Below are 23,957 nucleotides of genomic sequence, written 5' to 3'. Positions count from 1 at the left end.
TTCTTTGTTGTGAGTCCCACTTGCATGCAATTAAATTCATGATGGTTTCTTGGTGATGGCCCTTGTTTTAGTTCCAAGACCATGGTGTTTACTTTTGCATTATTCTTGCTGTATGGTTTGCAAAGTTGGATACAAGTTTTGTTTACTTTAGTAAAAACCTGACTGTAGTTAGTTTCTCAAGCTTCTGGTAATGAATGGGGCCATATATGATGTACCATATCTCCATATTACGTGGGCTGCAATCCTGTATACCCCCTTAGCTAGTAGCCAGTTAGATTCACTTGGTCTTATTTTGAGTAGATATGTATTTTGGTGTTAAGATGTTAATTTACCATAGCCAAATCCTTGGGTCTGTCTCTCCAGTCAGTTTCCTAAAGTGGCATATTTCCTCTGTTTGAAGCGTATGCAACTGGCAATAGTCAGTTTATTCAAAAACCCTTTTAGCTATAAGCTTTCATTGATAAAATATGCATATTTTAATTGGTTATCGGTGTGTTTATGACTAAGTGTAGTTGGTGAAGCGTTATCCACTTGTTCTTGGCTTTTGGGGAGGCTGTTTTGGTTCTGATTGACTAACTTGCATTTTTGTCTGCTCTGTCTTGAGCTATGAGTTTATCAGAAAATTTTGAATTCATTAAATTTGTTGGAAAATAGATAAACAACTTTAGTAACATTTAAATATGTTTATATATTGCAATGATCTGATCTGCTAAATTCAAGGAGTGAACTCTCATCTGTCTGTGTGGCAGATTATTTTATTTCTGTTTTTTTAGGTGGTAATTTGCATGGCTTTGGTTTACTGTTGCAAATGCTCAGATGATTTTGAGAATAATTCCATTGTTGTAAAAGAAACCTTTTGTTTTAGACTGTTCTGAAATGCCGATATGGATTGAATCTCCCTTATCTAGAATTCTGAAATCCAAAATATTCTAAAAACCAAAATTTTTTTGTGGGTGGCTGAGACAGTGACACCTTTGCTGTCTGATGGTTCAGTGTATGCAAACTTTATTTCATGGGAAAAAAATTAAAATATTGTATAAAATTACCTTCAGGCTATGTCTATCAGGTGTACACAAAACATAAAAGAATTTGTGTTTAGATGTGGGTCCCATCTCTAAGCTATCTGATTTTATACATATATGCAAACACAGGTACTGTATACCAAAATAAAAAAAAATCTGAAATCTAAAATACATCTGGTCCCAAGCATTTCGGATAAGAGAGACCCAACCTGTATAAACTCTATCCTCTTTCTCATGTTTACAAAACTGTCATGCAAACATCTTTAGCAACCTTCTCAATCTTTCCCTTGCTGTGAAGTTTACATATTTTTAAAAGATGTATTTTCAGGGCTATAAAATTGCTTTTCTATATCTCTAATACCCCTTCTGCTTTCCTTGTTTCCTTGCTGCTTCTTTTCTTGGATTCTGAAGTCTGGATGTCCAGCTTATCAGATTCTCCAAAGAAGGCTACTGCAGGTACTTTGTTTCTGTCTGTGAATTTGTGCTTGCTTTCTTGGCTGTCAAATTTAAAAAGATGTACACAACTACCAATAGTTAGCACAGTTTTCTGCCAGTGGCTGCAGAATGAAAGACTGTAGGGAGTAAAGTGGCATGGTAATGCATTCATGTTTACAGCAGCGTTCTAAACAATACTAATAAGGCTGCATTCATTCTTTAATTTCTTTTGTTTATGGCATTTGTGTTGGCCAATAAATGTTCTCTGGGCAGTTTACAAACAATAAAACGTTAAAACAAATAATCATAGAACAGGATAAACAGTAAATAATTTCCACCTTAAATTATCAGCAAATAAGATTCAAACAGCATAGGGTACATCTACATAGTAGAAATAATGCAGTTTGACACTACTTTAATTGCTGTAGCTGCAATCTGTGGAAGCTGTCCAGTCTCTTTTTTAATATCTCTATAGAACATAATGTCTTTTGCCTATCACCTCTGACATTTGGCCTATAGCACTTGGATAATATTTATCCCATCCCCTCACTGCATCACTAAAAACATTCAATTGGTCTAAAATTCAGTAAACGCCAAAGTTCACACATTCTAAGAAAATGTAAATAGTGTTATATGGTCAAATTGTTCTAGGCTAATATTGCAGAGAGCCAGCATGGAGCATCAGTGTGAGTGTTGGACCAGGCCTCTAGGAGGCCAGGGTTTCAATCCCTGCTCAGTCATGGAAATCCACTGGGTAACCTTTGGAAGTCTCACTCTTTCAGCCCTGATATCAATAATAGTGGAGTCACAGTCTTGTTGCTCTGTTCTGGACTATGTGATGTTTCCAGATCATTTAAGAAAATTATTTACAGAACCTTCCCAAAGTTTCAGGCATTTTTTACTTCTTCATTTTATATCTAAATTCATGTTCTAATCTATTTAGCTGTTCTTTACATTTACTGTCATCTCTGCTCCTGCATTTAGACTTCTCTTTGCTTCCAAATTCTCTAGTGCAAATTTGATGGTACTCCATTATTTCTCCCCATGTGTATCTTTGACAATCTCTTGAAATTGCCTTTGTATCTTCCCATTTTAACTCCTTGTTGCTTTCTTCCTTCAGGAAATTCTTAGATTTCTCTCTTTTCATATTTTCTTTATTTCTTTCATTCTCTCTTTTCATTTTTTAAAATGCCCCTTTCAAGCTCTCTGTAATTGCTCAAGTATTTGACTTCACTTATCAGTTGTTATTTATTTATTTATTAAATAAATAATGATACAAATTTGTATTGGATACTCCATAGTTCTGACCAGAGAAGGAATGAGAGGAAATGTCATATTTAATTGTCTCTTATATTTATACAAAATGAACGTGATAAACAAATAAAATTGCTCAAATCCTGATTATAATTTTAGAAGTGTTGAAATGACCTATTGCATAATGAAGAAGAATGGAGAACAAGTTCTCCCCAAAATTTACACATTTCCCAGAAAAAAGGGACTAAACAATTAGCACGTTTAGTTATGCAACGCTGCACAGTTAATTATATTATATCAATCAACACAGTAGGAAGACTGATGCATGTGTTTGAAGACAGAAACAATAACAATATTTCATTATTCAATTCAACAACACTATATTGTAATGGTCCCTTATCCATACTAAGAAAAAGAAAGCAATTTCCCCCAGTGCTTATTGGTACAACATTTCTTAGGAAGTGGTAGTGCTGAGCAAGTTAAAATATTATGAAGACCTAAATGTAATTCATTTACATTATATAAGTAGTCCCATTGTAGCCATACAGGTAAAGTGAAAGTCAGGCCCCAGTTTGTGTTATGTACACCCACTACCTAGAACTCATATGTATTCATTCTGAAAATTATATTTATGATTTAGGCTCGAGATAATGTGCTTTGCCTTCTCTGCATTGCTGGATCCACCATGCTCTTGGTAAGAAAAACATATTCCAGTCTGCCCTCCTTATCAGTGAACTTGCCATCCACGGATTTAACCATCTGCGGACAGCAAGCCCCCATTTTAGTTAATGGCACACATGTGCTGCACCACCATTACTTTCAGTGGGACTTGCATGTGCATGGATTTTTAAATCCACTGGGGGGGGGGGATCTTGAAGAGATCCCTCATGAATACGAAGGTCCAACTGCATTTCGCCATTTACCTAGCAGAGGTTAGCAATGTGCAGCCTTGGTTTGGCATGCACCTGCCAGGTTTGCTTTGCAGCCCTCAGCCCCTCCAGACTCCTTGGACTTTCCTTTGTCCTGGACAAAAACTGAAAGGTTCGCCTCCTCTATTGGATGCCTTCAGGAGTGGCAATTCTGCTTTTTAAATGCATTGCAAATATACCTACCGGTATTTAAGTGGATTTCTAATTGTGGAAGCACACTTTGTGGCACCTAAAGGATCCCAGGGGCAGAAATAGATTGATTGATTTTATATCCCACCTTTCTCCCAATAAAATTTTCTACATCTACATACATCTGCAAGAAAATTTGCTCCTGGACCTCTGGTTCAAGGCTACCCTGTTATTGCTAAGGGGCCAAGAAAGAGTCCAGTTTTTAACAAACACACCATTCTGTGGGGTGAGCCCCCATAAACAGACAAACTATCTTGTATCCAGTTAGAGCCACTTCTGGCTTTTGAGCCTTGTATTAATTTGGCACAATGGTCTGGCAACAAAATGGCTAGTGTTCATAATGGCTCCCCTGGTGCCCTACCCATGGCATAGCTCCAAAATACGCCACATATAAAAATAAGATATCTGGAAGGACAGGGAGGCTTGCTAACAATATCTGGGGCATGATATTCACCACTTTCTTTCCTAATAATACTTCCACCTTTGTGAAAGGACAGAATTAATTACTGAATGACAGGAATCCTGTAACTCAGTACGATAATTGTTCATACTTTAGTTTCTTTATTTCAAGAGATAAAGGCTACCTTGAGAATGCCAAAGGGACTATGGTAATAGGGTTAGGAGGACTGAAGTGTTCAACTTCTACACGAGTCCTAAAATGAACCATCCCCTGCACTAGGCCCAACAATGCTGGGAGCAAAATTTAAAAAACAAACAAACTAGGGATAGCTTGAGGTTTACTTACAGTTTGAACCCTTTCTTGTCTGATGTGGAGCATTTTGTGCATCTTTTAGTACAGTACAAAACATTGTTCCTAGAACCATTTAACAATGGGAGAAATCAACTTTTAAGGTGGAAAAACATATTTTTCTTTACAGGAGAGCATTATCATGAGGCAAAAGAAAGGTCTCAGAACACTGTATGTGACCTACAGACCACATTTTGCTCACTCCTAGTGCATATAGACAAAAAGTAACCTGTTTAAAGAAAAGAATCCTTTTCTAAAAATATGAAATTAGCTATCTATAAACTATAGAGCGTTAATACAGAGCTTCAGACATATATACCTTTTAATAGAAGGACATATCATGGAGATACACAGACTGTGCCATCACCTGAGGCAGAATGATTTGTGCCAGTCCACTGCAACTTTCCTCACATTTCCCTTAGCTTCCTACCTCCATCCAAAATCCTTTCTTCCAGTGATGCTTCCTCAGGTTGAGGTATTTGGATGCAATGGCAGCCTGGGCAGTCTCTATGGTCACCTTGCCCACAATGTGTTGCTCCAAGGACCTAGGCTTCACATGCTCTGGAAACCTGTGTGCTGGCTTTTCTCCCAGCCTCAACGCGGGCTGAAATGTTTGAAAACTTTTTTAAAACAGGTGTTATCACGCACCTCCATGCCCACTCTGGAGGCATCATATACCCGATCTTGGCATCTCACACCCAATTTGCACTTCTCTGGCACTTTTTGAAAGAATGGGAATTTCCTGTTCTTTTTTTAAAAAAAAAATTCAAAAGTTTCAGCCAGTGCTGAGACTGGGAGGAAAGGCAATGCGATAATCTCCCCTGTCTCATGGGAGAACTGGCCCTGGATGTCACTTGTTTACATTGGCCTGTTACAGACTGCCAAAATAAAGCTGCTTCGGGTCTCTTTGGAGGTATGCTGTTTAAATGATGCATGCATCCTAAGGATCCAGAATCTGCACCAAAGCTGCACTCTAGTGCTTAGAAATGGAGTGTGGCTTTGGCGCGACCTCCAGACTCTTAGGACCCATGCATCATTTAAATAGCATACTTCCAAAGAGACCCGAAGCAGCTTTATTTTGGCAGTCTGTAACAGGCCTTTGTTTCATTTAAAAAACATGTTTTTATCTGATACTGTAAAGACTTGACAATGTGCATCAATTATTGTAGTTGAAGAATTAAAAATTGAAGAGGGCCTCAGCCAGAGTCATGTGGTTAGCAGTGCTTAATAACTCTTAAAGCTGATGAATTGTCAATTTGTTTTAAGGCTGTTCTATCTACCTTGACAGCCTCAGTCCTCAATCTTGACTTTGTAGGGAAAGAATGTTTGGGCAAAAGATGCCCTTGACATATGCCCAGAGGAAGAACTCATTGACTTCGACAGTATCTAGTTGCTTCATCTTTCATTTCCTGTGTCTTTCTCCATGCATTATTATTTACCCCCATTATTTGCTTTCTGACAGGCCTGTTCCTAAAAAACGCTCTATACTTCCAACAGCAGATAACACAGTCAGAACAAATTTAATATAATTCTACATAATCTTATGGGTACACTGTGGTTTCGAGGAGGGTTTATTTTCTGAATGTAACCAGCTCCTCTTTTGTTCATGTACTACTTCTTTGAATGAAATTGTAGTAATAGGAATATGTTGAGCTAATTCTAACTTGAGGTTGTTCCTTCATCAGGGACATGCTAATCTCCTGTTTTGACTTCAGTACTGGGTACAGTGATGCTATCAAAAAGATTCTGTTTCCTCTTGTAAATTTGTGCTTGTTTTATATTTGAAACTTGGACCAAACTTTTATGGATAGAAATATTGCACTATTCCATTCCTATGTTGTTTTTTTAAAAAAATATTATTTTCAGTGGGCTTGCAAAAGGAGGTGGAGGACGTGTGTGTGTGTGTGTGTGCTTGCCTTCAAGTTGCCTCTTGACTTACTTCAGCCCTATGGATTTCTTAGTCAATGAATATTCAGAGATGATTTTGCCACTTCCTTCCTCTGAAATATAGCCTATACCTGGTTTTCTTTGGTGGTCTCTCATCTAAGTACTAATCAGGCCTGACCCTGCTTACCTTCTAAGATCAGAAGGGATCTGGCACCCTTAGAGTATTTAGATGCAGAAAAATAGTTAAACAATAAATTTCTTTTTTAAAAAATCAGGGAATTATGATCCCTAACTTGCTTCAGAGGTATTGGGAGGGGGGGATAGACATTTCCTTCATGTACTCATAAACTTTTTGGGGCTTTTGCAAGTTTTTGGCAGAGGAGAATGCTTGCTAAACCCCAGTATGCCCATTTAAATTCTCGGAGATGCACTGACTGTAGTAGAAGAACTGAAAACCTGATCTTTTGGGGGACAAAAACAGTATTCCTATAACCCTCTCATTCCAGGGGCTTCACAGCAGCATAAGGAAGTTAACATTTTAACCACACCAGCTATTTTTGTAGCCCCAGGCTCAAAATGAACAAAACTGTTTTGATTTCTATGATTTCAAAATCAAAGCCCAAGGTTCTCTCTCACTTCAGTCAGTTCTCTCCCACTTCTCAGTCAGTTTATGTTTTTGCATGTATTTCTTCCAATCAATGCATTTTTAAAACTGGAGAACTGTTGTGCAAAATTCAGAAGTGAGAAAACTGAACCATAAACATATTCCCATTTCCATATTAGCTCAGGAAGTGCAAATTAAGTTGATGTGGATATCAAAAGTGAGCCAAACAAATTTCTCCCCTATTCCAACTCATAGCATATCATCTTGAACTGATAGCCCTGTTTAAATATTTGAAGGGATGTCATATTGAGGAGGGAGCAAGTTTGTTTTCTGCTGCTCCAGAGAACAGGACCCGGAGCAATGGATGCAAGCTACAGGAAAAGAGATTCCACCTGAACATTAGGAGGAACTTCCTGACAGAAAGGGCTGTTTGACAGTGGAACACACTCCTTCCTCGGAGTGTAGTGGAGTCTCCTTCCTTGGAGGTCTTTAAGCAGAGGCTGGATGGTCATCTATCGGGGCTGCTTTGAATTGGATTTCCTGCATGGCAGGGGGTTGGACTGGATGGCCCCTGTGGTCTTTTCCAACTCTATGATTCTATGATCTTGAACTGTGAAAGACTGCAAACCCAGAGGAAGTAGGAAGTAGGACTAACCAAGGATGGGGTGCAAGCAGAATGGAAGGCTGTTCTAGGTGTTTCAGTCATTCAAACATCAAATGATTTCTTCTTCCTTAATAGGATGCTCTGTCCTGAATTTGAGACTTCACGTATTGCAACCATATGTTAAATGGCAGTAGGTCTTTCTCATCTTGTAAAGCCCCTCTTAATGGCTGAGGTGAAACAGTGCGCAAGGGGAGCACACCCTGTTTTAATGCACAGCTGCTCCTTCTAGAGGATTTTAGAAGCAGAAGTTGCCATTTTTAAAGCCAGAATTCTTTTGTGGTGATGAGGGGGGGATTGGGAGTAGCCCACAAAAATTGCTGAAGGGGCCAAATATGGTCCACTGGCTGCAGGATTTCCAACCCTGATTTCAGCCAGTATTGGCAAAATGACAGGATCTGGTGGCACAGGAAGGGAATAATCTCCCCATTGCAGACCCTGTGTAGTCCCCACCTCTAACAGTCTGGGGAAAGCCCCTGGAACTGTTCTTTGGGTACTGCAAGGGGCTAGGGAAGGGAGATAAATTTGCTGCAATAAGCAGCAGAAAGTTGAATTTAGCTCTTTGAATATTTATGTGCCATCTTTCAATAAAAACAGTTTCTCAAAGCATTTTACAGAGTAAAATGGTTTCTTGCAAACATCTTTCAATGATGTTGTTTATAGCCTTAGCATATACATAGATCTTCCAGTCTTGACGAAAGGCTTCATACCCTTCCTGGTTACTCCCTAGGAGCATCCGTTACCATCATCACCAAAGTCAAGAATGGGTCAGATAATCTCAGGCCAGGAGGACAGGCCTGCTGCTGTTATTTATAGCCCACCCCTCTATGAAACGCAATCGGGGCAGATTACAACATTAAAATTATATATGGTTGCCTCACAGTTGTCAAACAGCAGTGGTATAGTAGAGTAGATGCTCTGGGGTCTGAAGCCCTGGTACTCCCTCCCACAGCTAATCATAATTAATGCAGTTTCATATTCTGTACTGCTCACTTGAGGGGGGGCAGAGTGGTGCAGTGGTTTGAATGTTGAATTACAACCCTGGAGACCTCACTCAGCCATGGAAATCCACTGGGTGACCTTGGCAAGTCACACTCTCGCAGCCTCAGAGGAAGGCAAAGACAAACTTGGAACAAAGCAGCAGGCCTGTCCTCCTGGCCTGAGATTATCTGACCCATTCTTGACTTTAGTGATGATGGTGACGGATGCTCCTAGGGAGTAACCAGGAAGGGTATGAACAAAACTTGGAAAGAAAACCCGTGATAAATTCACCTTAGAGTCACCATAAGTCAGACACAACTTGAAGGCACACAACAACAATGCATATATATAGGCTTGCCATATCCCGCCTGGGGGCGGGACTTTCCCGGTTTGGGGCGGGGCCACATGGTCCCACCCCAGTTTGGCCCCTCCCCCAGGACCTCCCCCCCCAGCAAGGCCCTGGAGGCAGCTCCAGCCCTCCCCATGGCTGTGTGCCATCCTCCCCGCCTCCCTGCCTGACTTAAGCCTAGAGAGCAGGTCTTAAAGACATCTGCCACTCAGAGCTATTGCCAGCCCACTTGGTATATATACCCTGCAAGAGGCCTTACTTTCAGGTTACAGTGAGCAAAGAAAAAAAGGCCATCAATCGTTCCTGTTTCCCTGGGAGTCTAAATGCCTCCTCATCTTTTAAATGTATAGCACTCAGTATTGTTGTAATTCTTTATCACAGGGTCGTTTTTCAGTCCCTAAACACCTTTCCTTGTAATATGCAAATTTCTCCCAAAGCTGACCAATGGGAAAGAAGCAATCAGCCCCCCTCCCCTTGGGTTGGTTTTCAAGGGCTTGGAAGGAAGAGATTTTGCCTTGCAAGTTGCTGGTAAATAATAGAAGGCTTTGGGGTAGCAAAGGCTGCAGAAATAGTTTGACCCCCCCCCCTTAAACATCCATGGCTCAGTGCTATGGGATTCTGGGAATTGTAGTTTCTTGTGGCACCAGAGCTCTTTTGACAAAAGGAGACTGAATGGAGGCGTTGCCTGGCTGGGGGCAGAGCCTCTTGCCAGCAGTGAGAAGGCTGCGATGATGAGGAAAAGCAGGGGCTCCTCTGGTGGTCCTGGCCACTTCCCTTGGCTCCCTCCCTCCTCCTCCTCCTCCTCCTCCTTCTCCTCCTCCTCTCAGAGCTCATTCACACTCCCTGGCTTTTCTCCCCCCCCCCCCTCTGCACTTTGAGACCCCTTTAACTGCCAAAGCTCAATGCTCTGGAATTCTGGGGTCTGTGAGGCATTTGGCCTTCTCTGTCAGAGAGCTCTGGTGCCACAATAGACTACAATTCCCAGGATTCCATAGCACTGAGCCCTGGCAGTCCAAGCAGTGTGTTTTGGACACAGAGATCCTCCAAATGAATCCAGTCCCTAGCTTTTATATCTCTCACACACACTGCACGAATAATAACCCACTTTGAGACTGCTTTAACTCAGTGCTAGGGAATCCTGGGAATGCGAGTGTTTGGGAGACATTGAGACTTCTCTGTCAGAGATAGCTCTGGGGCCACAATGTACTACAATTCCCAGCATTCCCCAGCACTAACCCAGGACAGTTAAGTCACTCTCAAACGGGATTATTTCCTCAGTGTGGATGCAGCTTTGGTGAGGAACTCTGGGCATTTCAGTCCAGCATTGTTTTATTTCTGCAGTGTGTTTTGGACCAGAGACAAGGTGACCAGGCATCCCCCTCCTTTTCCAGGACATGTCCTCTTCGGTCAAATTTCAAAATGTCCTCCATTTGGATCATGGCTAAGAAGCATGGATTTATAATTACATGGGTGTTTTTAGCTTTTATCTTTGGCCATGTCCTACATTTTTTGCTTGGGTGCCCTACATTTTGGGGTGAGGGCATTGGTCACCTTGGTCAGAGAGCTTTCCAGGGGTTAACTGCCATTCTGCTGTGGTGCTGGAACAAACCACCATTCCCAGAATTCCATAGCATTCAGGCAAGACAGTTAATGTGGTCTCAAACCAGATTATTTCTCCAGTGTAGATGCAGCCCAAGCCTTTTGCCTCTCTTATGCCTGAGATTTCAAAGCCCAGCCTTGGCACCACAACAAACTACAAATCCCAGGATTCCATAGGATGGAGCGATGAGAGTGAAAGCAGTGTGGCAGCAGCCTAAGTATGCTTAATGCAGTTCTTAACATGGTGCACCTCTTGCCTACAGAGTCTCACAAGACTTTTTTGTTTAACAACTTGTACCCATTAACTCCATTTCATGTCTCCTTTATTTAGCGGGGAGGAATACAGACAAAACAAGTCAAAATGAAGAAAAACCAAAGTCCCTTGACCAAAGGGTTTGGTTGTGGAATAAGCCTCTGAAATATGCAAGAGGCAATGTTAAAATAAAGCCATGTTCAATGCTCAAATGTGCTGTTTGGAATGGGGAGAGGGGGGTGGCCAGAAAGGGAAGTACATTTCCGTGATCTGTCTACGAATAATGTCAAAATGTCCTCCATTTTGATCATGCCTAAGAAACATGCATTTATATTAACATTTCTAAAAAAGCCTCAATTTTTTTGCGTGTCCTCCATTTTTAAAAAATGTGTCCTACATTTGAAAATGTTGTCCTGCATTTGTCCTACATTTGTCCCGGTTTGGAGGTCCTCACTTATGGCAACCCTACATATATATAATGGATCAACAAAACATTCAGCCTTTTTTGGATTTTTTTTTAAGGATGTGGCAATAGGGCTTGTCTTGATGAACCACATATCAACAATGAGAGTTATATTACTGGTAAAAAGCTTACTTTTTCCTAGAATCAGGAGCACAGCAAGAAACAATGTCCAGGCTGGGAGGCTGCTTGATTCTGCAGAAACAAGAAGTCCTATGCCCATGTAGGCTACTGTTTAATTTCAGTAACCAAAGAGAACATTGCTACATACTGACCATCTGGTTGCCATTTTAGCATATTAATGATCTTCATGTGATTGCTACTTTTGCACCGTGGCTTTCTTCCTTATTTTATTTCAGTAGTTTCAATGGGGTCTTATTTTTAAATGTAAGAATGACAGCCTTCCTCTCATCAGCTGTTGCTTCAAGTATGCTGTGTTTATCAGCAGCTTCTTTCTAATGCATCTGACACCAGATGTTCATAGTGATGAGTCAACCTTTTAGGAAATGAGAGACTGGAGTATTAATAAGAAACAGTTTCAAGTTGCTGCTGAATGCCTATGTTTTTAGGTTCTTCTGTACTTGAAACATGGTAGAGAACCTGGAGAACCAAACTGGGGATTCTTTAAAAAAACACACACAAAAGGCATCTACAGATATATTTAAGCATACAGTAATCAGTTCTCCTTGGTGCCTAGAGTTTTGATAATGTGTCAGTACTTCCTTCCTTATCATTGTGATTTCACTGTAATTGATGGGGGGGGGGGACCCAGTGATGGAGTGGTGATGGTTGCCTGACATTAAAATAGATCTATGGAAAACAGTTGAGTGGGCCAGTGGCCAGTATTCTGAGTTCTGAAGATAGTGTAAGACTTCATGTAAAAATCACCAAAAGAAAGCAGCAGATGCAGGCAGGTCTCAATTTACGTGAGGTTGTGTTCTTGGACTTGTGATGTAAATTGAGACTGTCATAAGTGGGAGAAGCTAGTTTAATAGGGAATTGTTGGAGACTGGTGAATGTGTTCCAATGAAGCTGAAGCAGCCAAAAATAAAATAGCAGTTTTACACAACTCACCACCAGTTTTAAAGAGGTTTACTTATTGTGGTAAGTCAGAAATAATTTGAAGACTCATAACAGTAACAATGCTACAAATGGTTTGATGGTTACTAAACAGACTTTTACCAGAGGTCAAGCTGTTCTCAACTTGTCACCTCAATAGGTCTGCTCAAGTAAAATTGTAGAGTCCCAAAGAAAAAGTTTAGCTAAGATACATTTTACAATTTGAGAAGTACAAGTTTCCCTTCTCAACTTCTGTGTCTTTTACACAAGGAAGTATGTACTTTGTGTTAGTGTGGCCATGTGTGCAAAGGGCATCAGATGAGCTGCCAATTTTGCTTTCTGTTAAAGTGCTGAAAACTATAATTTGATACCTGAAAGAGCTCTGAATTCTCTAAACCAAAACCCTGCTTAATGAGGTACACATGGCTTCCAGTTTAAGGCATGCATAATCTGAGGACAAATCTTTCCCACTAATTTTTCAGAATACTTTCCCCCTTCCACAATGGGGGAAAACTGCTTCCTGAACCACCCCCACCACCCCACGTAAAAGTATTTGTTGTTAGAACTTAAGGCTCTTCCAGTGAGATCCCTCAGCTGACTGAGGCTGCAACTGCACTGCAGAAATAAAACAGTTTTACACAGCTTTAAGTGCCATGGCTGAATGCTATAGCACTATGGAATCCTGGGATTTGTAGTTTGTTGTGGAGCTGGAGTGCTCTGACAGAGAAGGCTAAATATCCCACAAAACTGCAAACTCTAGAATTCCATAGCATTCAGCCATGACAGTTAAGGTGATGTCAGAGTGGATTATTTGTGCAGTGAGGATGCAACCTACATCCCCCAGATGTTTACTTTGAATCCTATAAGATGCACAATCACATCCAAGAGGAGTAAATTCTGGCACAGATAGTAAATTCATGGGATGTGTCCATGGCCAGAACCATGTGCTAGAAAATAAGCTATCAGCACTTAGATTGTTTGAAACAGTGAATCTACATGGATTCACAAAAGTATCAGCCAGGCTCTAATTTGACAGCTGGAACTCAAATGCTTCTAGACTGATTTGGGATGCACATGCCAACACAGCCTTTAGAAAAGCATCTTAGTTATGTACTACTTGTGTCTCTAGGCAGTCAATAACTATGTAGCCTGAACAGGTAAAGAAAGGGAGCACTAACTATCCCAGGGAGGGGAGGGAGGATAAAGAAAGCTGGGTAGGCCATTTGGAGTTCATAATGCCATAGACATTATGGGCAAAATGCAGCCCTTGAGACCCCCAAAGGCAGCCTTTGAAGCTGCCAAAAGCTCCAGACTAATTTTTAAGGGGCAATTTTGGGGTGATTTTGTCCCCCAAACCACCCAGAATGTGCTCAAGCCATAGCAATTTGTTTCCCCTGTTCCTTAGTAGATAAAGAGCAATTAGTAGTAGTAGTAGTAGTAGTATTCTAGTAGTATCTACATTAATGCAAATAGTAGATCAGAAATACTTGTCTTGATACAGGCAGATCTTAGTTTACATTGCACCAGCTTACAACATTTCAAATATGAAACATTTCTTCAGAAATACATAAATATTTGTATTCACAGTGGACAGCTCTCCCAGCATGCCTGTGTAGTTGAGTGACATGGAAAAGCAAGGAGAGAGAGGTGAGAGAATAAGGAGGATGGGGTGAGAAAATGAGGCTATTTGGAATGTTGGCATGGAGTTTTGAGTGGTAAGAAAGTGCCTAGCTGGAGTGGGGCTGGGGGAGGAGGAAAAGCAATAGAAATCTTGGTCAATCAACAGAACAATACACAGATTAACATGGAAATTCCTCCCTACAGTATATATATATATATACAGCTCTTTTCTATGCCAACATTCTCTGAAGGTGCCAGCCACAGATGCTGGCGAAACATCAGGAATAAACTCTTCTAGAACATCGCCATATAGCCCCAAAAACCCACAAAAAACTAATCTAACATAAAAGCTAAATGCATGCATATTTTTATTTACTTATTCATTCATTCATTCATTTGGATTTATATCTTGCCTTTCTTCCAAAATGTGATTGGCCAAGCTTTAAGAATTCTCCCCAGTTTATCTCCAAATTTCTACTGAGCTATTTATGTGTTACATTAACTCTTTGGCTGTTTCCTTCTGTATATTTAAAATTAAAGAAGGGAGAGTAACCATTCAAAGAAGTTCTGAGGTTCCTCTTCATAAATATTTCAGATGAGGATGGAACAGGGACGTAGCCAAGGGGGGGGGGGGGTTCTTGGGGTCCGGACCCCCCCTTCAATTAGAAAAATGAATGGTGCGTGCTGCTGCACCGCCGCACCCAAGCCCCATTATAATGGTGGCACTTAGTCTGGACCCCACCCCCCTCCTAAAATCCTAGCTACGTCCCTGGATAGAAACTACACATGATGCTGAGAATCCCTTTTCTCAGCATTTACCCTTCTTACAGCTAGCATTTGGGATTCATTTTTGTGGGTCTGCCCATTCCCTACATTCACAACCTTCTTAATTTTACTTTCTCTTTAGTTTTCACCTTTCTCCTCCTAACAGTCTTCTAGGGTCTCACTTAAGACAAACTTGTGCATAAAACTCAAAGTGATAGTTAACAGGATACAACAATTGTAGGGGAGTGCAGTGAGTTGGAAAGGAGGGTTAATTCTTCCCGTTCACCATTTCTTTCTTTGCAAAGACTTCTCAGCTGGTTTTAGTTACGTATATATTCTCTTTTCCTCAGCTGTGGGAAATGCTGTCCAGGAGGCAGTTTTCCAAGGAAGAATCAACAGGTGTGATTCTTGGTCAAGCACCCCCTCCCTCCCATTTTTGTTCTCTCCCACAAAAGCACTTTGGAGAAACATGTGGTTGCCTAGATACATAGATCAGCACTTGGTTTGAATACAGAGAGAACACCTGGTCTATTAGTTTTGTGTTGCTTGAGTTCTGTCTGCCAAACTGCCACCTTTAGGAATGTTCTTCCACAATCTCAGTTTCTCTCCACTATCCCTTTTCTCTCTTGGAAGTGTAGCTAAAAGAATCCACACGTGCTGCAGCCAGTTGAAATGGGTCAAATGCCAAAGTACTTAGGTGATCTCCATCTGGTAAATTCTTGGATGGGCTTCACGTGGTTCCACACATCTGTGTGCAGAATACCATTGCCTTAACTCTGTCTACCTGTAACCTCATTGATTGCATTTCATAAAGTGTGAGCCAATTTTCCAAGAAAGTGGTTGGGGAAAGGAATCTGACTTCACCCTTTCCTCTGTCTCAACTTTTTCTTGGCTGGATGTCTTCTTTGAAACTAGCAAATCTAAAGAGGAGGGGATTTTTTAAAAATATATTAAACTACCACATTGCAGTGACATACAGATTATTATTTTTTTATTATTATTATTTTGAAAAATCTTAAATCTATATAGAAGGCAAGGCCAGGTACTGCTTCAGAAAGCATACGTCCAAAACAGTAGGATAACTAAATGTTGCATATTTTTAGCATGTATTTGAAAAATTGCTCTTCATAACTGTGTATAACTATTACTGGTAACTGTAAAGCCACTCAACAGCAAGGTAAATGTTGCTATACTGCAACCCCCATCAGCCCTGTCCAGACAAGCTATTAGCAGAACTTGAAAATAACATATTAAAACTAACAACATTAACCACATTTGTCAAAATTACCATAAATCAAATTGCAGAGGAGGTTTGCAATTGCCTGCCCCTGAGGTTGAGAGCATGCGACATGCCCAAGGTGTGTTTCATAGCCAAGCAGGAATTGAACTCTGGTCTCTAGAGTCATAGTCCAATGCTCAAACCACTACACCGTGTCTGATCAGGAGGTTACCAGTGCATGGACTAGGTTATAGAGTTTTGAGAAGACTAACCACCATGGGCACATTTGAATTGACTCAGCACTACTTTATTATCTTTGCACATCAACATTCCATATGGACCTACAGGAAACCTTAAATTTTTTGGAAAAATTAATTTTAACATATGTGAAAGGATCTCTTCCATTTACATTTACCTTGCAAAGTGAATTGTTATGGTTTTATATTTTACTGTCTGTTGTTGTTTTTTGAGTGAATTATATGCAGTGGACCCTTGTTATATGCTGGGGTTTGGTTCCAAGATCCCCTGTGGATAACAAAATCTGTGGATGCTCAAGTACTATTAAATATAATGACATAGGAAAATGGTATCCCTTATAAAAACATGGAAAATTAAGGTTTGATATTTGAAATTTATACTTTTTGGGAAGATTTTTCAAACTGTGGATGCTTGAATCCATGTATAAAAAATCAGTGTATAAGAAGGGCCAACTGTATATTATATTAAATTAAGGGTTTTTTAATATTTTTAAAAAGCTTTTTCCATTTTTCAAATAAAAGGCAACATTGATTTACTATTTCAAAATACAGTCGCCCCTTCTTATAGATGGATTTTTTATACACGGATTCAAGCATCCACAGTTTGAAATTTTTTTTTAAAAAAGTATAAATTTCAAATATCAAACCTTGATTTTCCATTTGATTTTCCATTTTTATAAGGGACACCATTTTGCTATGTCATTATATTTAATGGGACTTGAGCATCCACGGATTTTGCTATACATGGGGGATCTTGGAATCAAACCCCAGCATATAACAAGGGTCCACTGTATCATTTTTGAGAATTGATTTTGGCTGGGCTTTTCACCTTATTGCAAATGTTTTTATAGTATAAAATCTTTGCAGTTCCGTCTGAAGAATTCCTATATTTCTTTCACCCCAGCACTAATTCTGATACCATTCCACTGAAGATTGCCGTTTTTCTTTCTTTGTTCTCTATAAACCAAAGTCCAGTCATCTGAACAGCTTCTATAAAAGCAAATACAGCTGTGGGAAGCTTTGTGGACATGCTAATAGTCTTGTTGGTCATCCATGCACTAGGAACAAGGTGATTAAACTGTGTATCTGTCAACAATACTGTCTGTGTTTCTGTGTCCTGTCCTGGATGGAGCACTATTTGGTTTTTGTTTTTACAGAAGCTGCCTACACAGTAGGGGTTTCATTAAGGAAAAAAAGAAAACAACAACAAAAATCCCCATCTACCTAGCACTTCTGAGTGGCTTCCCAAAGTGCTTTTATTCTCTACCCCCACGACTGGAATTTGAATTGAAAGACAGAAAAAAGTTACTTTTCAGTGGCAGTATGGTAGTAGACACAGAGGAAAGGGCAGGGGAAACACTTCATGATGGATTCAAAGAATTTAACCAAAATAATGGTTAATAATGCATCCTAAATATCTTAAATTGCTTGTTAGTCACAAAAAATGAAGAATGATAATATTGTTCAAGTAGTGGCTATTACTAATGCTTTAACTCAGTGGTTCTCAGCCTTTTTGCCCTTGTGACTCTCTTTACATCTACATGGAGATGTCACACCCAGTGCCCCATTGGACGCAATAAATGAATGAAAATCTTTTTATTAGTGTGTGCATTTTGATTCACACATTCATGTGTATTCATGAAAATATAGGAATACAGTATAGTCATGCAACAGCGTCTTGTCCTGAGAACTAGGGTAGTATGTCAGGAAAAAGCCACATGGGATATATAGTCACAAGAAATATAATATGTATATGAATGTATTTGAAAGTAACATGACACAGCAAAAGTTATTGAATTGTCACACAGGTGTTGTAAGTAATGTAATTAGAAGGTCCTGAAAGCCAAGGACATATGAGGCAATGACAAAGTGAAAAGGTGCAAATTGATATCACCTGAGAGTCATTGAGTGGACAGTAATGTATGATGCAATGTGAGGTCTAGATTGAGCCAAGTATGGTATGTCAATCATAATGTATGTACACGCCCAGGAGGTGGCAACTGTATAATGAATAGAGAGACAAATGTCTATATAAACCATAATGTATGGCAATACTTTTTGTGGGTATTGAGGAGTATACTTTTTGTGGGTATTGAGGAGTATAGTAGTGTGGGTATTGAGGAGTATAGTAGTGTGAGTTTTGAATTGTTTTGTGCATAGTGTATATAGTAGAATAAAAGTAGATCTTTTTAAGAAGACTACTGTGTTGACTGGTGTCTTGAGAGCTGAACAAGAACCAGCAGACTCCAGAGAAGATTGGAAGACATCTTCAGCCAATTCTCAGAGCTACTGGTCAAACTGGTTGTTCTTCCGCTGACCAAGGGGGTGAGAGTGAAAGCCAGGAGAAGAGCTGCAACTCCCATCATCCCTAACATAGTAATGGGAAGGAAGCAGAGATCATGATCCAGTGAGTTTCCCCTCTGTCCTTCTCCTCCCTAAGGCAGAAGTGGCTGCCTTCCTTGTCTTTCTCTTCCCCTCTAGGAGAGAAAGTTTTGGGAAGTGGAGGAGGGGGGATCAGGGCCTCCAAGTCTTGCACTCCCTTTAGCAACTGTCACCCCCAGGGGCATCCTGCCCCACTTATTGAGAATCACTGCTTTAGCTGTTACCCCTAAAGGTCTCAAGTCCTGGTTAAGGTTGAGCTTCAATCTAGCAGCATCTGAAGTGCCACACGTTTCCCGCTCCTGGCATATAGAGTGGCTATTCATTAAAACAATTGTTCCATTGCAGAAACCTGGCCTAGTCTTCATGCTTAAAGCTTGGAATAGAGACTTGGCTAAATGTCATAAATGAGATGATGGAGAAAAGTGGGGGAGAGGAATGAGATTTATGGGGATCAGTAAATACAAATGGAACGTAGCAGATGATGATAGTGAGGAAGAAGGCTTAGAAAGGAGAAAGGAGCCACAGTTTGACAATGTAGAGTTCAGATGACATGACAAACCACAGTTAATCAAAATTGGAACAGAGAATCTCCATTCTCCTCAGGTGTGTAGGAGGAGGGTGGCACAAAGAGGTTGAAGAAACTAGATCTATTTCTGTCAAAATAAGGAGGCATTAATTGTGATTTTTGAGTGCAGTGAAGATTTTATGCTCGGGCACTAATGTAATTAAAGTGTGCTCCTAAGCACATGCAGAGAGAGCCCTTCCCTATAATTTTAACAAGTTGGCATCGAGGTGGTGTATATCTGATATACATGATCTCCTAGAACACTCTTCAAAAAGGAAAATGAGTTTCAAGTAGCCTGGTGCTTATGGGAGAAACAAGAGTGGCAACCTTAATCTCACATTAGTCTTCATTGCTTCCCCACTTTTGCATCCATATTTTACTTGCCTTTTGCTTAATAGGGAAGCAAAAAGTGCAAATAGAAACATCCTGCAAAATGCTGGAAAGACCCCAATTCACATACAATTAATAGGCAGTCCAGCCAAATCTTTGAAGAAATCTCTACTTAGAGGTTTTCTGTTCTATAAAAAGAACTCTTGATAATTGGAACCATCTATTCATAGATAACTCCTCAGAGAATGTTCTTAGGAGACCTCTTTATGGAGGCAGCATGAATGTGACAAGGAAGAGGAATATTTTGGTAAAGGCTTCCTTTATCATTGCTTCTAGGGATTTGTAGAGGATGGCTGGAAAATGCTGTTGGGATGGATAGAGTGAGGCTCCAATTGTAAGAGAAAGGACCTTGAAGGAGGGATGATAAGGGAGAAGTGATTAGACACAGGTAATGAATGAATCCAGACAGATGGTCTGGACTGGACACTCATCCTTTGATTTTAACTAGTACAACTGGCCAGGCTCTTACAGGGTAAAACCAACTATACAGTTCGCATCACAGACATATTGAAGGCTTCCCTGTGGAAGCAGAAGACCAGAACTTCTAGAGGACTGGGCATATGCCAAGCAGTCCTTGGAACCAAAGCACTTTGGAATTTGTTGTTGAAAAAGGCACAGGCAATTTCCTAAGTCACACCTCGCATAGTGCCTTGTCTTTGAGAACCCTCCAGAGCTTAGTATTAAAGAAATAGTGCCTGATAGAGCTTGCATCAGGTAAGAGGTTCATGCTGAGAGCTGGCAGAAGAGGAAGTGAATAGGATCTGTTATACAAAGCATTCTAACACTTCCCAAAATGTCTGGGCCAAATATTTGGCTTTTGTGTAGATTTTATTACATTTTGGGCCTGCTAGCACCCTGCAGCACCTAACACCTAAAAAGATGCATGATATCACTAAGATATTTAATTCATTAACTTTTAATATTGCTTTAGTAGTAAAAGCAGCATTTCAAAACCACAGTAGAATGTTGCATCATCTTCTGAAGCATGAAGGAGATGAATGCTATCAGATACTGAAGCATGGTAATCACCAGTATCCAACTGACTGTTGTTTTTGGAGCCCAGGGAAGATATGCAGGGCCTGAAAAGTGCCATTTGTCACCAGGAAAGAAATATCCACCTTAATGTGCCCAATGGGCAGCTTGTAATATGCTTCAAGTAACCTTGGGCAAATCACACACTCTCAGTGTCAGAGGATGGCAGTGGCAAGCCCAGTCTGATGAAACCTGTCAAAAAAAACCCTCTGTGATAGGTTCACCTTAGGGTTGCCTTCAGTCAGAAAGCATTTGAAGGAAAACAACACACACTCACAATGTTTCAGAGGAAGGAACTGGCAAAACTGAATATTCCTTGCCTAAGAAAACCCTATGAAATTTATGGGGTCCCCATAAGTCGACAGGCGACTTGGAGGCACGTACACATACGTATTCTGCTTATAATCATCTTTCAGAACTTAACAGACTGTAATGTGTCTGAGAGGAAGTCTTTTGTTCATAAGTTGATGGAGGAAGGAGGGAGGGAAGAGTGGTGGTGGTGGGCTTTAAACGCACTGGCTTTAAAAAATGCCTTTGTAGCACATATTTCTTTCTTGCAGGCGCCGGGGAGCAATGAACGAGAGTCGATTTTCCTGTGGGTGTTCAGAAGTGGGCGGGATAGGCCCTTGTTTATGTTCCAAGTGACTGATGAGCCAGGGCAGGCATGCTGCTTCTGCAGCTTGCTGTGCAACATGCAAAAAGTTTTTTTTAAAAAAAGAGAAAAAAGAAGATCCTATCCCTGGTGGCAGACCATCCCTTTGTTTCTATGCTTATATAATCAGCATGAACTAAGTGAACCAGAAAACTGGTGTGTGTGGTAGTGATGGTGGAGAAATCGCTCTGGGATATTTTTTTTAAAGGAGTAGATCTGGACATCTGAGGAAAGGCAGTGTTGGGAGAGAGAATATGTGTGAGAGGGAAAGGGGAATTTAGGAAATGCTGAGGGCATGGCAAGAGTGCTATTATCTGAAGTACTTTTTACATGTAAGAAGTAGATGGCTGTGTGTGTGCACCTTAATTCAACAGTGGGACAATTCTGGGGAGTCTTGTTTGGAAGAGTAGAGCAGAAGGGAACAGTGTAAGCAAAAAATCTGGTGCCGTAACTCTTCTTCTTCTTCTGTTTCGAGTAAACAGTCCACCAGGCCCTCCCCTCCTCCCTTCCTCCACCCCACCTCCCTTATTCAACATTGCTCATGTGTTTTCTATTTAAGGGCTGCAGCGTGAGGCAAATATGATTGGCGTCCACAGCCCTCCTTTTGACTCTCCGCTCCAGCCTGTAAGAGCAAAGCAGGCGCTTAGCCTATGAGGGCAAGAAACTCTGGACTTGAGTGGGGTCCCCCCCATTTATTGAAACAGCCTGATGTTTCCTCTTTTTTCCCTCTCCACCTTTTCATGCTGGATGTGATTAGAGTGAATTTTTCAGTCTGAATAAGAACAAGGATGGTGTGGAACCATGTTGGAAAGAAGTTTATTTTCAGACTCCATCCTGCAAATTAGTGTCCAACAATAGAGTGTTGGTTCTTAGGTGTTGTTTTTTACTTTTATTTTTTATAAAGATACATATATACACATATTTTTCTTTCTCCCATCCTCATCTACTCTCCAATGTTCTTCTGTGCTCCTGAGGTGTGGGCCAGAGGAAGGGACTTCTATATGGCCAGCCATTTGGGAATATGCCGGGAGCCAAGGTCCTGTTCTGATTGGCTTGGCATTGGTGACAAGTTGGTCTATCATGAATCGTGTGGACAGAGGTCGCTCTCGGGGAGCCATGGCTGGAAGCTGGCTCACAGCCTGCTTTTTCCCTTCCCCAGGTGCTGACGCTAGCTCTGAACCTATGATCCTGGAGCAGTATGTGGTGGTGTCAAACTATGAGAAGCAGGAGAACTCGGAGATCAGCCTGCAGGCTGGAGAGGTGGTGGACGTCATAGAGAAGAATGAAAGTGGTAAGACTGCAATTTTGGAAAGAAATATTTTATTTATTTCTTCTTCTTTAAAAACTTTCTCCCTCTTTCCCCTGTGCTTTCTTCCCTCACCTCTTCCCCTGTCTGCATATTGCATCTGGTATAGTGTCTGACTCAAGAGGTACACACACACAGTACTTGGTTTAGGCTTGGGGCCAAAATATTGCCTTCTACTATAAGAATGTCTCCTAAAGCTTGTACATTAATTACCCAATATACATTAATGGAAAGGCTTGGGCTTGTGGGGGTGGGGAGCGTCCAAAGCATAGGCTCTGTGTTTATTAGCTAGGTACAGTTGCTGTGCTGGAAAAGATCTCAGCATTTCCATTACTTGCCATTATTTTTGAAGGATTTATTGTATGGGCTATTTTTTAAAAACACTCCCAGGATGAAAACTTAGCATCCTGGTTCTTTACTTTGCCCAGTCATAAAGAGGCACAGAAATGTGGATCTCTATAGATTATATGCCAGTCAAAAGGTTTAACTGCTTTTAAAAGTGAATTGCCTGTGCTGAATTTGTGGCAGTATGGGAGTGATTTTACTTGATGTTATCAGCTGATTTTAAAGTAAATGATATAGCAGCCCAAGGAAGTAATTCATGCTGCATGGTTTAATTGGTCAGTAGCAATCTGTGTATTCATTGACACAGTTACGGATATTGGAATGAGGTGTGTTTAGATCCACCTTCTCAAATCTGTTGCCATCCAAAGCTATTGCACCACATGGCTTTCCTGACTGTGGATGAATGGAGTTATATTCCAAAACATCTGAATGGCAGCAAGTTGAGGAAAGAAAGCCCTTGTTAAAATCTGTCATGGTAAAAGAGAAGTGACCAGTGGGGTCCCACAGGGTTCTGTACTGGGCCCAGTGCTGTTCAACATCTTTATCAATAACTTAGATGACAGAATTCGGGGTATACTTATCAGATTTTCAGATGACACCAAATTAGGAGGAGTAGCTAATACCCCTGAGGATAGGATCAAACTTCAGAATGACCTTAATAGATTAGAAAGCTGGGCCAAAGCTAACAAAATGAATTTCAACACAGAGAAATGTAAGGTACTGCACTTAGGGCGGACAAATGAAATGAACAGATATAGGATGGGTGACACCTGGCTGAATGAGACTACGTGTGAAAGGGATCTAGGAGTCCAAGTAGACCACAAGTTGAACATAGGTCAACAGTGCGATGCGGCAGCTAAAAAGGCCAATGCGATTTTAGGCTGCATCAATAGAAGTATAGTGTCTAGATCAAAAGAAGTAATAGTGCCATTCTATTCCAGGTCAGGCCCCACCTGGAATACTGTGTCCGGTTCTGGGCACCACAATTCAAAAG

At 40.7% G+C, this 23,957-nt stretch overlaps 1 protein-coding gene across 4 annotated transcripts in view; it reads left to right on the top strand.

The window, feature by feature from the left end:
- The window catches only part of LOC149318479 (SH3 and PX domain-containing protein 2A-like), a 335,649-nt gene that overhangs the window by 211,903 nt on the left and 99,789 nt on the right, over nucleotides 1-23,957 (top strand). For 2 of the 4 annotated variants that reach the window (XM_089509806.1, XM_089509804.1), the window contains exons 7-8: nucleotides 1,434-1,478; nucleotides 22,472-22,603. In XM_089509806.1, the coding sequence (XP_089365932.1) occupies nucleotides 1,434-1,478; nucleotides 22,472-22,603 (177 nt within the window). The remainder of the gene's footprint in view (nucleotides 1-1,433; nucleotides 1,479-22,471; nucleotides 22,604-23,957) is intronic. The other 2 variants (XM_089509805.1, XM_089509807.1) reach the window with 1 other exon arrangement.

Source organism: Sceloporus occidentalis, unplaced genomic scaffold (genome assembly GCF_023333645.1).
Source record: "Sceloporus occidentalis isolate IW3139 unplaced genomic scaffold, rSceOcc1.0.p SCAF_2, whole genome shotgun sequence".
In the NCBI taxonomy this organism is placed as follows: Eukaryota; Metazoa; Chordata; class Lepidosauria; order Squamata; family Phrynosomatidae; genus Sceloporus; species Sceloporus occidentalis.
Note: the sequence above shows the minus strand (reverse complement) of the source record. Positions and strands in the feature narration are given on the sequence as shown.